At 44.0% G+C, this 15,280-nt stretch overlaps 1 protein-coding gene across 5 annotated transcripts in view; it reads left to right on the forward strand.

Annotated features, from left to right (window-relative positions):
- Positions 1-15,280, forward strand: part of LOC306696899 (membrane-associated phosphatidylinositol transfer protein 2-like) — a 37,636-nt gene that overhangs the window by 14,211 nt on the left and 8,145 nt on the right. For 2 of the 5 annotated variants that reach the window (XM_079160620.1, XM_079160622.1), the window contains exons 2-15: positions 1,232-1,476; positions 5,282-5,496; positions 6,213-6,334; positions 6,927-7,160; positions 7,346-7,738; positions 9,219-9,314; positions 11,652-11,756; positions 11,838-11,902; positions 12,831-13,075; positions 13,295-13,484; positions 13,822-13,941; positions 14,182-14,396; positions 14,488-14,657; positions 14,942-15,112. In XM_079160620.1, coding sequence (XP_079016746.1) covers positions 1,399-1,476; positions 5,282-5,496; positions 6,213-6,334; positions 6,927-7,160; positions 7,346-7,738; positions 9,219-9,314; positions 11,652-11,756; positions 11,838-11,902; positions 12,831-13,075; positions 13,295-13,484; positions 13,822-13,941; positions 14,182-14,396; positions 14,488-14,657; positions 14,942-15,112 — 2,419 coding nt within the window. In that variant the 5' untranslated portion in view covers positions 1,232-1,398. Of the gene's footprint in view, positions 1-1,231; positions 1,477-5,281; positions 5,497-6,212; positions 6,335-6,926; positions 7,161-7,345; positions 7,739-9,218; positions 9,315-11,651; positions 11,757-11,837; positions 11,903-12,136; positions 12,209-12,830; positions 13,076-13,294; positions 13,485-13,821; positions 13,942-14,181; positions 14,397-14,487; positions 14,658-14,941; positions 15,113-15,280 lie in introns of all 5 variants that reach the window. The other 3 variants (XM_079160621.1, XM_079160624.1, XM_079160623.1) reach the window with 2 other exon arrangements.

Below are 15,280 nucleotides of genomic sequence, written 5' to 3' on the forward strand. Positions count from 1 at the left end.
AGTGGGCAGTCAATAGGTGGTGGACCAGAGCCTTCGCCGACACCAGGAGCCTCACCAAAGCTGGCCTTTGTTCACGGGATCAGTGACGCAGGGGGAATATTAATGTGATTAGACCGAATAACCGGGTGCCAGAGCAAGGTCTGGTTGCTGCCGTAGGTTAGAAAAGAGTGCATATTTGGGTTATGCAATGCGGTGTAGTCACATTTGGACAACCAAACGCAGGCCGGGCCAGGGCGGCGGGTGTACACACAGTACAATTCAGTCTCAGCACGTGGAGACCGACATCCTGTCCACTGCTTTCACCAGCCGTTCTAAACACAGACTGAGCTATCCCTTTATTAACTACACTTTGAAATCTTTTCTTAAACTTATTCTTAATCGTTTTCTGCTCAATGGTGTGACCGGTCTTTCTTTTCTCATTGTGACTGAAGAGATCTCTCATATCTCTCCTTATCGCCTCCTCTTCAGTGAATGTTCCACCTCAGCTGACAGTGTGTGCAGTCTGGATCTTGTTTTGTAGTTGCTCGGCTCCGGAGTTGTTCTTCTCTTAGCGGTCAAAAGTAGACTTCTGCAACTTACGCCACCCACACGTTGGTTATGTATAGCCACATATTCACACATATTATGTATTGGACCGTCGGCAAGGCACGGGTGCTATCCGTAGACTCCAGCCACCTGACCCCACCACGCACACACACACGCACACTCACACTGAGCTGCTGCTTGTGTATAAGAAGAGAAGTTTATCCTGGAAAATTCCTTACTTGGAACTGGGACGCTGGATGGAGACACAGCGCTGATGCTCATCCTCGGTGCCGGGGTTTGGACTAGACCTACAGTCACTACATTGAGCATATTCCCTGAATGATACTCCGGCTCTCCTCTCCTCTTCATCTGCGTGTGAGCGAGAAGGAATCTTTGTCCTCGGTTATGTGTAGAGGAATGTTGCAGCTTCTGAAATCTCTCTGCGTTCTGCAATAATTTGCTCATGGTGAAGTCTTTCTTTGTTGCTGATTGAAGCTGGTTTCTGCTTTTGCGTGATGTGTGTTGATGAAGACCTGTTTGAAGAACCATTAAGTTATTTTTTGGAGATCCAGAATTCAGATCAGGGTTAACAGCATGTCTTGACTCTCACAAACACCACTGGCTGGATGCCTGTAGGTATTTACTTTTAATTGTATTCACAGCTTTACATACCTAATGCTTTTTATTTTGTTCTTCCCCCCCACAGGAACCGTCAATGTGGACTTCAGCTGGTGATTTGACAAGTCACATATAGGAGCAGCCTCGAGTGTTTCCTGTCCCCTCTCCCCCCTCCCTTCCCTCTCTCCCTCCCTCCCCCCTTCCCTTGTCAATCTTCTCCCCGATCCCCCTTTCCCCCCTCCGCCAATATTCACCATGCTTATCAAGGAGTACCGCATCCCCATGCCCATGAGTGTGGAGGAGTACCGCATCGCCCAGCTCTATATGATCCAGGTGAGGTCACAACGCCATATTCCTCCCCCCCAAAGCTCTCACTCACATGCACCTAAAAACAGCCAGTGGTGCAGAAACCAGGATTAAAAAAAACAAGCAGTAAGAGAGGAGAAAAAATATCACAGAGTGCAATTGCAGCGTGCCCAATTATGAAGTGATTGGTCACACGGTCTGACGTCAGTGGAGTCATGGAACAAAGAGAGCTTGTTTGCTGATAGATTAGCCAATTTAAACTCTCTGAAGCTGGCTGTTTCCAGCTTTCTTCAGGAGGGTGGGGGCACCCTGCTGCCACTGCAAACGTGATGCACACACACATACGGACGCGATGGAGATGGACATACTGCTTTGTCTTCGTCAGACAGTGTCATTTGTCTAACCAGGCCCTTAGCTGGAGTCCGTGGGGTCTGTGTAAGAGCTTTAGGGTTTACGACTTATTTTATACAGCTTTGGTTATCCTGCGTGGCAACATATTTTCTCTTCATATGACATGTGTACATGAAGGAGAATTTATTTAATCCTGTGGTCCTACCAGCTGTATTACCCACGTGAGGCATGGAGAGCAACCACGATAACTTGGACTGTGGGGGAAAAAAACAGCATTAGTTAGGTAATATTATTTAGACATGTTTTTAAAACATTTGGGCATTTAGGTGCATTTTTCTATTAAAATTGTTATGGTCAGGCAAATGCTTGGCAATTAACATTCAGCAGTTGTGCTGGTAATTGAGCTGCATGGTTCTGTCATGTGTATCACAAGAAGAGTAGGTTGAAGTTATCAGGTGGAGGCCTTTTGCAAAGTAAAGAGTGCATTGCTTCTTCGGTGATCTTATACTGTGCTTTATTAAGTGCTTTAATCTGGAAATAATAGTTATAAGAAGTGTGTGAAATATTCATAGTGCAGTGTCAAATGAAATCAGGAGCTAAATCTGGTACATTTATGGTGTATGAACCTCCCTTTACAGCCAACACAAGGCAATATATAGACCCTGAGATATCTTTATCTAAGTGTTACGTAGTTCATACTCATTTATGTGAGGTAGGTGATCATACATGGGAGCTGCACAGCACTGCAGCTTCATTGGAGAAGTTAAACATTTAGCCCCGAAACCCGAGAATGTGTCTTCTTTTGAGCTTTTGACCAAGGCCTCGCCTACAACTGTTAATCTTAAAACACAAATTAATTAGTGTTCATGTTGACAAAGTTGTCTTAAATAAATATTCACCCACTGGTATAACAATACTACGAACGACGGCTTTGTCCACCAGTATTTGCTCAGATGGCCTCTCCCTTCGGTTCCCTACGTACTATGAAAACTTTTTATTACAAATCGTTGGAAGATTAGCGAGTTGTAGCCCCCCCCCCCCCAACCAGCAAACAGACAGGTAACCCAGATGAGCTGGAGATGGTAGGGAACATGACTCAGCACTCATGTTCTCTAAAGACAGCACAAACTAGTCACTGCGCCACACTTCCACACACTCACATTAGCTGTATTGAACAGGGTACTGTAGAGAGTTATTTAAGTGTGTGAACCACATAACTGGAATAACTTCATTCTCAGAACTTCTGCATTAGATCTTCTGTCAGATCTTATCACACAGGACATTGTGCAAAGAGGACATCACACATCTGCAAGCAGCTTCACACAGACTCTTGAAAGAAGTAGTTGATATGTCCAAATGATAGGAAGAGGAATTCTTGCATAAGTGACCCGTAGTTACCTCTTCTTTAGTGACCTCACCCTCTCTGCACCGCCTGTGAGGCTTCTGTCACTATGGCGACCATGACATCAGCAGCGTGCCGGTGGTCAGGTTTTGTTTCGAGCGAGGGAGTGAATGAAGAGAGGAAATGGAGGATAAAAAGAGAGGTTGCAAAGGAGGGAGGGGAAGAAATGACAGAGGGGGTTGAAGTAAACGAGAGAGTTGCTGTATTCTGAGCTTCATCGCTGTATGTTACCAGGGAAACTGCTGCATGTCGGCCTTCCTGCCTGAGATTCTTCCTCATAGATGAAGTCGGGTCTGAGGACAGCCCGGACATATCCGCACCTCATCTGGCAGTGCCCCGCCCCAATCTCTCCTCCCACTTCCTTTCCTTTGCCCTTACAACGCCGCCTTCTTATCTGAGACATAACTCTAAATTCATTATCACCACACGGGGATTTGCAGTAATGCCCGAAGCAAATGCTGAATGTGTGAGAAATTAAATAGGAGAAGATCTCGCTGTGTCTCATTCATCCGCACACATCCATCGTGTTCTGACTCAGCAACTGTTTCTGTGGAGTGAAGTGCAGAGAAGCATCTCAAACAGGAAACAGTCCTCTCTAACTTGTTGGCAAGAGGAACAAAAAACCAGGATGTGACTCCCATCCTGTCGGATGTAAACGCGTACGGCAGGCTTTCGTGGCGATAGGTTCATTTGTTAAGGTTTGATGGTTGTTTAAAGAGAGGTTGGAAGTTGCAACACTGGGACACTTGGTCTTTGTGTGCTCAGCCAGAAATGATTTTACAGTAGAACGTTGTAGAGGAGAGCCCCCCCCCCCCCCCCTTTGGAGACAGTCAAGATGCCTCCAGAGACTCTTAAAAACTATTTCTTCATCAATGTTCCTCCACCGGTACAGTTTGTACCTGTACACAAGTGAACAAAGGACAGTGTTTTCATTAAGAATCTCAAATGACATGTAGTGTTCATTTAACTTAAAGCATGTTATCTATTCCCCCTGAGGGAACAGCTGAGCCCTGGCCTATGTTCTGTAATCTTTCTCCCGTTCAACTGGAGAAAATCATTCGTCACATTTGGCAGGTTGCTGTCACCTGTCGGCAATCTAATTTAAAGGGACAGTCCACAGTAGATCACAAATAATTATTTTCCTTTTACCTGGACTGCTGACTTTACATCCAGACATAATTTGACAGCGTTTGTATGCGTACAGTTCGCCGTACATTTACATGAACTATGTTTCAACATTTGGTTCATGTCTCGTGTCCTGGCTGGACGTACGGCCGGGTAGATGGTGTTGTGGCGTCTGTGCTGTGTCTTCGGGGCTGTTGAGAGCAGAGCGGGTGGCTAATGAATGACCTGTCAGAGGTAATGAGGTCCGGAGCACTGGACGCCTCATGGCTTCCTCCTCCCTACTCCGCTGACTCACTGCCTCGCCTCCATCCTAACTGGGAAAATCTTGTCTCCCTGCTATCTCAGCGCTGCACTAAATACTGTGTTCATACTTTTTGTGTGCGTTACATCGCATATGTGAAAAGATAGAAGAGCGATAGGAAATATGACACATCAGTAATCTCTGACATTTATGGTCCTTGCTCTTTGCTCCCCCCGTGTTTTTAATATAGTCAGCACTTGGACTATGCTCTGCGGTCCACGTTTCCCCTTTTCACTGATTTCATAACAATCCCAAGTCTTTCCATGCCACACATTCCTGTTTTTGAAGCTTTGAGTCACCTAGCTGTAAATCTCCTCAACTGAACCTGCAGGCTGCACCCAGCCTCTCTTCCTGTGTGTGCACCTGTAATGTAAATATGGGAAAGGTGTGGCTCCAAGAGCTGGTTTTGGGCTTCCTCATTTGCAATTCAGAGCTGGCAGAGCTTTCAGGAAGCTATTCATTTAGGTGCATGTGTAATCTTGTCAGATTCTTGTATGCAGAAGGAATACAAGATATACTTGTTTGTTTCAAATCAAGGGTACATTTATATTCTTGTTTTTAAATGTAGCACTCCCTTTACACTACACTACTTGTATGCAAACGTGAACACCTCACTAACTCCCTTCAACCTCATGTATTCATTCTTCCAACAGAGAAAGAGCAGAGATGAGAGCTGTGGTGAGGGAAGCGGGGTGGAGATTCTAGAGAATAAGCCATACACAGATGGACCAGGTGGGACGGGCCAGTACACCCACAAGGTTTACCATATTGGCATGCACATTCCCAGCTGGTTCCGCTCCATCTTGCCCAAAGCAGCACTGAGGGTTGAAGAGGAGTCCTGGAACGCCTACCCTTACACCCGCACCAGGTGAGGTTTGCAGGAAGGACACCTCCACACCCCTTCAGAGCAGGAGTGGGAGTTTATTAAACCCTGCCAAGAGTTGCAGTAAACTCTAAATGTGTTATTTTTAGTAATATAAATGTTCTGTGCATAGGTGTCTAACTACTGCAGCTGGTAATCATTTAAATTCAATATTCAATATGAAAAGCCACAAATCTGATGATGCCCATTCTGAAATCCCGCTCTCGCTGTTGTGCCTCAGTAAAAGCCAAGAGAAACAAAATGACCTCAGAGCAAGTTGTCAGAATATTGCCGAGCAGACCATGAGATCGGCGTGTGGCCAGCGTCGCTTACAGGCTGTTAGATTTAGACGGGCCCTCACTCTCAGGGTGCCAGTGTGTTCGTCTGTGTGGTGCCTGACGAACACAGAGACGTGAAGGTGCTGAACAGAGAGGTGCCCTCGACTATACCGTCAGGATATTGATAGACTGCAAGTGCCTGTTGACACATCTATTCAACCAGTGACAGCTTTGCTGCGGACGCCTCAGATGCAACAGATGGGCATGGCTCACACGTTTGCTATCCTCAGCAGTGAGAGGCTATTGTCACTCCTTATAATATAGCACTTATCTTAAGCCATTGGGGTGAGAAGTCTCTTATTGAAAGCAGATGTAAACCATAGTGCAATGTTTATTGGGACATTTGTTCTGTTTTACTTGATTTTGTTGCCTCTTCTCCTTCAGATACACCTGCCCCTTTGTTGAGAAGTTCTCCATTGACATTGAGACCTACTACAAACCCGATTCAGGCAACCAAGCAGATGTCTTCAACATGTCTGCAGTAGAGAAGAGGCAGAGGACTATTGGTGAGACAATTTGACTCTGAACCATAAAGACAACATAAAGTCAGATATCAGGCTGCTTTAACTTTCAAAGTCCAACACATTTAGCCAGCACAACATACACACTGTGTACATATATTAGAGAACCAACAATTCATGATATTTCTTTTAATAGTTATTCAAGGAAACAGGCTAGTAATAGGTTTATTCTGATGTCTTTATATCTGTCCTCTTGCGTCTCAAACATAAGGAGCAGACGAGGCCCACTTGTGGCGATATAGTGGAACCGCATGTTTGGTAGCAAGCCCGTTGAATATGAAGCTGCTCAGAAATGAATGGTTTTAGGGCATGCAGTGACCCAGTTACAACATTGATTGTAATAATTTTAATGAATGACTTATTCTTGTATGTGTATGTAACCCTGAAATTCAGTTAATAAAAGAATTTCACACCTTTGAGCACAAGGCCTTAAAGATTCTACTACCCCGCCCCCTTATGTACTTTTGAAGTTATGTATGATATTAAAGACATAGAGTATTAGCATCATGCATGCAATACATTTAGAATACCTGGCTCCATTAATCATTGTTGTCTGTATTTGAACTACCTTTGGCAGATCCAATCGACATAGTGACAGATCCCATGTCCCCGCACGAGTACAAAGCAGAGGAGGACACACGGCTCTTCAAGTCAGCCAAGACCCAGAGGGGTCCTCTGCAGGAAGACTGGATAGAAGAGTACAATAATGACCCTGGGAAGACCCCCATCATGTGTGCCTATAAACTCTGCAAGGTGGAGTTTCGTTACTGGGGCATGCAGTCTAAGATTGAGCGCTTCATCCATGATGTTGGTGAGTAGGCTGTCACAGATGTTACAGTGTTTTATCTAATGTAGTAGTTTGTTGGTTTTACTAAACGCATATTTTAACAGGAACGTTATCTAATAATTCTATCTAATATTCTAAGAATAATCTAAATGTAGAAACCCTATGATTTATTGAAGTAGGTGTGTAATTGTTCCATTGTTTCTCCCTAGGACTGAGAAAGGTGATGGTGCGTGCCCACCGGCAGGCCTGGTGCTGGCAGGATGAGTGGTACGGTCTGACTATGGAGGACATCCGGCAGCTGGAACTGGAAACCCAGCTGGCTCTGGCCACGAAGATGGCCCAGTTCAGTCAGGCAGAGGAGGCCACAGAGGCTAACGGAGAGGCTCCGTCTCCGGACAAAGACCAGGAGGTTAAAGAGGCGATCAGCTCCATTGAAGCTGAGGAGGTGGTTGTAAGCTCAGGCGGAGAGACTCTCCAGCCTCGAGGTGTACTCACCAAGCAGTGGTCCACTTCATCCCGATCCTCCCGCTCATCCAAGAGAGGAGGTGAGGAGCATGCCTTCTTCACCTACTCATCTGTCTCCTCTGTGGATGATGGTTTGGGTGAGAAACTGCACTGTCCTGAGCCGTACTCCTTCCTTCACATATTATCTCATCTAGTATTACACTCTTTACACCTTTTTAAGCCTGAATTGTTCAGTCTGTCATCAGAATCCTGTCCACCTTAAAGGTTGAGGTAGACCAACATTAAACTGTTCCATATGTAAACACAGCCAGTTGTGATATTTGACACTTGTCCACATGAAAGCTTATACTGTATGTGAAGAATTCAACAAGCGTCAAGCTTGTGCATAGCCAAAGTAGCTCAATGCTTTTTCTGTTTGTATGATTTATGTGTGTGTTGTTTCTTTGTTGTAAACAACACAAGTAAACCCCCCCCCCCCCCCCCCCCCCCCCCCTCGTAAGCTTGAAAGGTGGCTGTTAAAAGTTACTGGTTTCCTGGCGATGTTACAATGAACTATTAGAAATCAAGATTGCCTCAAAACTCTGTAGCTCAACAGGAAGTATCGTAATAGCTCACTTCAAAGTGAAGAAGCAAAAAATCAAAAATGCCAAGCCAACCGAAAAGTCTATCCAACGAGAGCAAATAGACAACATTAGTTGTGGTTCAGTTGTACACAGGTGTATACACTGAAAGCTGAATTAATCAAAGTCTACTGAAGAGCTCCAAGCTCAAATTGCTTTTCTGTCAGACGCCTGATTATTTGGAATGTTTTTACTCTACTTGATTGCACTCACGCCTCCACATTTGCTGTACTATCCTGCTCACCTCTGCTCACCCCTACAACTCTGTGTATCCCACCTGGGTTATTTTTAGCAGCGGCTTTGACATCACAAACCACATGTCCGAACACACCCATCTCCAGTGTCGCCCCTACCTCAAGGCAGTGCTCCCCGTAGCTGCCAGTTGGATCCATGGCTCTCATCCAGCGTGCCTTGTCTCACCCCTGTAACTCCCCCCTGTGGTTCTCTCCTGGGCTATTTTTAGCAGCAGTGCTGACGTCACAGACCAGAGGAGGCTGTCGCTCTTCGCATTGAGCCTCCCCTCCTCTCCACCGCTGCAGTTTCCTCCTGTGTGCTGACAGCTACAGCTGTGCCCCCCTCTCACCAGCCTGCCCCTTAGAGCAACACCCCCTCTCTCCTCCACACCAATTATAAATATATATATGAGGCATAGACAAAAAGACATGTGACAGACATGGCCCGCTTTTAGTATTTCCATTTTCCCCGTCTGGCATTTGATAGTCGGGGTGCTTGTAGCTTATCTGTGTAACATTGGGCCTCACTTTTCACAGAACCCCCCCCCCTGACCACCAAGCAGTCCATCTGTGATGCACCACAGAGACTGTTGCATGTTTATATAACACTGTGTGTGTGTGTGGGCCGGGGGAGATTGTGCAATGTTTCTTTGTCGTAGAGTGTGTGTGAGAGAGAGTGAGTGTTAACAAAGGAGAGAGAGAGAGGCTGAAACACATGTCCCAAAATAACAGTGAATCTTTTTGTTTCGTGTGCGTTTTTTCAGTGAGCCCATCCCGTCACAGCATCTCAGAGTGGAGGATGCAGAGCATAGCTCGAGACTCTGAAGACAGCTCTGACGAGGAGTTCTTCGACGCTTATGGTAACCCCAGTTTTGATTTTCAATTGGAGTCAATAGTTGGATCAATACTGTTGCGTTTGTGTTGAGTTTTCCAAGAACCTGCTTGTTCTCCTCTCCCCTGACTCTGCATGCATCTCTTTAACCACAGATCAGTTCTTAAGCTTCCCAGATACCCAGCATGCTTTGGGGCTGCAGTTGAAATAGGTGGGTGTGGTACGACATCCATGCTCTCTGCTGGATGAGAATGGCCGAGGACACGGGCCAGGTGTATCATCCTGTCGTCCAGTACAGAATTCACAGTTGTCTCTGTCCATCAGTCCCCATCATTGTTGACGCACACATACACGATCCTTTACAGTTCATGATGCGTCCAAGCAATAAATGGGGTGAAATAGTTTCATTTAGTGATAAACATGATGATGAAATTATTATATTGATACTGATTTGGCTGTATTTGTTTGTTTCCACCTGTTTCCAGTTCAATGAATGTCTGCTCGTGTCATTGTGACAAACTGGTATGATATCATTACACTGAATAGTGTTGACATCCGGTAATTTATTGCGCTGCAATATTCATGATTGTATGGACTAATTATTGCGTGACATTGCATGTTATCAAATGAATGGATTAAATGCATGAGTACTCTGTCATTAATTAGTGTACATAACACTTTGTCTCAGTGACAGTTAATACAGTTATTACTGATACTACTCTACTAAATATATTACTCTATTACTATATTATACTATATTATTACTATATTATACTATATTATATTACTATATTATTATGATATTACTCTAGTGCCCATCTCAGGTTATATTTGATTAAGTAGTAGTGTTTTATTCAGCCATCACACACAATACAATGAATAAAACTATACACCATCTAGTATACAATATTACTGAAAAGGCATAGGCAGAAGCATAATGCTTATATATGCCTGTCCTACATTCGTATTAAATATGTCACCCTCAAGAAAATTAAATAGAAAAAGATCTTCCGACACTGCAGAGGCGACTTTATGAAGTTGGCAGTTATTTCATTGTGGTAAATAAATGAGGTTGGTGTATCAGAATGAAGATACAGTGTATATGAACATGAGTGTGTGTGTGCTTTGGTGCCTGGAGGAATCACATGATGGAGGTACAATAAGAGACTCACTTAGCTCAGATTGTCTTTTTACCTTTTAAAGTTTGTCTGTGGTCCAGTTCCTCTTGCAGTAATCCTCCATTACAAACTCTTGAGAAGCAAGTTTTATTTTTGACTGTCATGTTCGCCTTTTGCTGTTTTTAGTGCCAACGAATAAAGCAAAGCTGTAGGAGGAGAACTCCTCATAGATGCCACATTCAGTGTGTCTGGTGTTGCAATACTTATTCTTCAAAACAGATCAAACGAATATATCTGCTACAATTACACATTTCTATAATCTCACTACTATACAACCTGCAATTGACGCTGGAATAAAATGTTATTTATTGATTAAGGTAAAGCCTATTGATCATATAAATATCTCTTTACCCTCACACCTTATTGTTTATCCAGTTAACACTGGATTGTTATACATGTTTATAAATGAAGGGAGGCAACTAAGAAAATGACTGAACTGTGTACAGGACGCACAATCGCTTTGAAACCGATCAAATGAATGACAGAAGTCTTACTCTGGAGCTTGTGTTTCTGAGAGACTGGCTGGAACTTCCTGTATGCACAGTTATTTATTTGTATTGTAACTGCAGTGGAAGTAAATAAAATTACATTACGTGACGTTTGTACATACAATTTTAGATTTGACTATAAATTTGTTAAAACAAACTAAAGTGAACAGGAGGCGGCAGCCCGTTTCTTAGAAAATAAGCTACTGGCAGTTTAACAGGAGAGAAATTATGGGATAAAAATGGATATCTCTCTTAGAGCACAGATTTATGGCAGTGGATGGATAACACAGCCCATCAATTTATTTATGTAAATTAAAAAGACACATACTAGTTCAAGCCTCTTCTCACTAGATAGTTGTTCAGTGGTAATATAACTACACTACTTATTGGCCACTCTCCTCCAGCTTACCGGTACAAAGATTATACTTTAAACATGAAAATACATAAATATATTTAATGGCCACCATCAAGTACTTATAAATATTTAATTAGTGGTTTATATGACAGTGTCTTTCGGCAACGCTTGACAAGGTACCTTCATGTTGGTCAACATTATATAACTGAAGAAGCAAATGTTACTCCTATGACCCTGTCAATCATGATAAATTGTTTATACTGTTGGTGCTGCGACAATTTTGTGAACCCTAAGTGGTACATATACTTCAGTTGATCACGGTTCATCTTGTGTCGCCCCTGCAGAGGATCTCTCAGACGGCGAGGAAGTCTTCCAAAAGGAAATCGCTAAGTGGAACTCCAATGAACTCATAGACAAGATTGATGCTGCAGACACAGAGGAAACTCCTGGTATGACGAAGAGTACGAGCACGTCATCGTGGAAAGTCATTCTGCCTTACTAGTTGATGTTAAGAATGTGTTTGTTTGCAGGTGAGCTGTTAAAGGAAATGACAGTGGATTATGAAAGAGCAACCAGTGAGGAAAGACTAGATGAGGTACGTGTGTTTGACTGTGAATGTGTATTTACAAAACAATCCTTAACCAGCAGAATCATGTCTGAAATAAATATTCCTGAAGAACCATCCACGGAAAATGCACTTCAGGACCCAAAAGCTTCAGTTAAACATGGTTTCATGATAATAAGCACAATCATTTGCATCAGGTTTTACAGTTTGGAGGATAAGAGAAGGGCTGTTTGTCCCTGAGCCTCTCTGTCCTCTTGTGTTCAGATGCGTGGCTCTGTTAGCGGCCAAACCGATAGCTCTCCCATTCCCACCATCACGGTAACAAGGCACCAGTCAGTAAGTACACATTTTGGCCCTAGTGCACTGTGGGCTACAGTAGCTCCACAGAGACCCCCGATCCCCCTGAACAAACCCAGTACTTACTGCCCCTGCTCTTTTTTTCCCACCGTTGCCAAAACCCAAATCCATGTGTACTCCTCAACCTCTGTTCAACTTCTGTGTACTTGCAGCTGTGGCGTTGAGTGTACATTTAGTGCTTCTTTGAAAAGTTTTGTGTCAGACTTAAAAGACAAAACTGCACATTATGTTGTCTTTAATGTGACTGGTCCTCGGGAAGCCTTGTCGTCGTTTGCTGTCAGTTGAACAGTTGTCCAGGTGGAGTGTTGGTCGGCTCTGTTCTGTTTCCCTTCATGGTTCCTTACCCCTCTCTGGTTGTGGAAAGAAGTTTGTTTGTTATTGTGCTGTCCATGTGACTCACAAATCTGACAAAACACAAATAGTTCCATACACAATAGCTCAGGCATTATTGTTTATCTGTGATGCTCCCCACTCTGTAAGCATGTTGTCTTTAGTCATGCGGATAAAAGGGATGTCTTCAGAAGTAAATATATAATTTATTGAACATTCTTTTCCCCGTCATCCCCATCCGTCACCCTTGTTTTTTTGTTTCTGTTCTCAGGAGAACTCGTCCCAGCAGTGTCTGCAGCCTTCCAAGATCCATGTGCTGATCTTGGTTCTGCACGGGGGGAACATCCTGGATACAGGCGGAGGGGACCAGAACAGCAAGCAGGCCGACGTCAACACCATTAGTACGGCTTTCGACACAGTCATGCGTGTTCACTACCCCGCGGCGCTGGGACGCATCGCCATCCGCTTGGTACCCTGCCCTGCCATCTGTGCCGAGGCCTTCTCCCTGGTGTCCAAGTAAGAGGACACACATGCTAACATTTTTTCCGCATGCTGCAAGTATTGTGGATACTGATTGACGTTTTCTGTTTATTGACTGATTGCTGTTTGTTTTTTATGGAAAAGATCCAGGTGCAGCTCTTGACAAGCACTACCTCCTCCTGTGTTTGTTTCTTCACACTCCTCTGCCTCGATCTGAAAATAACTTCACAATTTCATTTTGTTCTTTTGCGGCAGCCTGAGCCCGTACAGCTACGATGAGGGTTGTCTGTCTAGCAGCCAGGACCACATCCCCCTGGCAGCGCTCCCCCTCCTTGCAACCTCTGCTCCACAGTACCAGGATGCCATGGCCACCGTCGTCATCAGAGCCAACCAGGTGTACACAGACTTCATAAAGTCTCTGGACGGGGAAGCGTTCTCTGGCCAGGTTAGTTACTGAAGTGTAATATGCCGTTTCAAAGCTATATGTACATAATATCCTAGTATCACAGCTGAGCCTTTTGTATGAAAACGTTTATAAAACTCTTATAAACCTTTTATATCTAACTATTAAAACCACATCATGGTATGCACCCAAAAACCACAAATGCCTTAACATCCTATTATTTTTACTTCCTACTTTTATGAGCATTTTAACACTTTGTTTGTGTTATTGAACTGTGTTAGAGCAGCTGTATAGATATTTTAGGCAAACCTAAACCTTAAGGATGTATGTCAAAAATATACATTTTATTAACTTTATGTCTGACCATTGACCTCTTTAGGTGTGCCTCATTGGGGACTGTGTTGGAGGAATCATGGGGTTTGATGCACTGTGCAGTAGCAATCAGACAGTTAATGAAAGCCAGAACAGCAGTCGCAGGGGCAGCGTTGTCAGTGGACAGGTAAGAGACAAAACATTCAGTTCATACATATGTCAAAAATATGTTTTAACCCACATATGGTTTACTACTTTTTAGACTTGACATTGTTGCGACAAATGCATCAAACATAAATATGATTGCATCAGAAATTCAATACGACGTTCCCTCTGAAAATGCTCTACAGCCTTTTTATCCATCATATAAGATGTATGGATTGTGTTTTAAGATTTCATAACAAATCTTCCTGAATCACCTCTGCAGGACCAGGATCTCCTCTCTCCTGGCATTATTGTCAACAGCGGGCAGGGGTCTGCCTCTCCGACCCTGGAGGGCAGCCGCCACCTCAGTCGCAGTAACATCGACATCCCTCGCGCGAGCACAGCTGACGACACCAAGCGACAACTGCCACGCAAGAGAAGTGACTCCTCCACCTACGAACTGGACACAATAAAACAACACCAGGCCTTTCTGACCAGGTGTGTTGAGCGTGAGATGACACAAATCCTTATCTGGGAAATAACCTCTCATTTCTTGTGTTATGGACATTACTTTTTGCTGTCCTTCCAGCTTACATTCCAGTGTTTTGCGGAACGACACAGTGTCACGCAGGTCCAGCAGCAGCACTATGCTGGATGGAGGATGGAAGTTTGACTTTGAAGTGTCTGACTTTTTCATGTTTGGCTCTCCACTGGGCTTGGTACTCGCCCTGAGAAAGACTGTCATTCCTGTGCTGGATGGTAAGCTGATTTGGACAGATGTTGTGATTTAATCAGTGATAGCAAACATTGTTTATGACACAGTATGCAAGAGTAAAAAAAATAGCCTTTCTGTCTACAAGGTGCAGATGCAAGAATTGGCATAGTGATCTGTAGAGGGCATACCTACAAAGTGTTAATTGTATGTCCAGTTGTCATTACCAATATTTAAAAGCTAGTAAGATATCTGAAGAAAGTCTGTGGGAAGGGGTCCAGAGATTCCTCCGCTCTCCTCTCATAATCTTTGGTTTGATTTCTCCCCCTAGTGGCCCTGCTGCGACCTGCCTGTCAACAGGTCTATAACCTGTTCCACCCAGCTGATCCCTCAGCCTCCCGCCTGGAGCCTCTACTGGAGAGGAAATTTCACCTCCTACCTCCCTTCAACGTTCCCCGCTACCAACGCTTCCCACTGGGAGATGGAAACTCCGCCCTGCTGGGTGAGCCACCGATGATGAATAAAAGCCTCAGTGATATCAATTCAGTAAATATCCAGTCATGCATTTACAGTTAATTAATGCAGTTCAGGCTTCACACACGGAGAAGCAAATGCAAAATTCCCTTTTTATAAAATGGCTGTTTAATTTCTCCTTTTGATTTAAGATCAG

The sequence above is a fragment of the Pholis gunnellus genome (genome assembly GCF_910591455.1).
Source record: "Pholis gunnellus genome assembly, chromosome: 6".
NCBI classification, from domain to species: domain Eukaryota; kingdom Metazoa; phylum Chordata; class Actinopteri; order Perciformes; family Pholidae; genus Pholis; species Pholis gunnellus.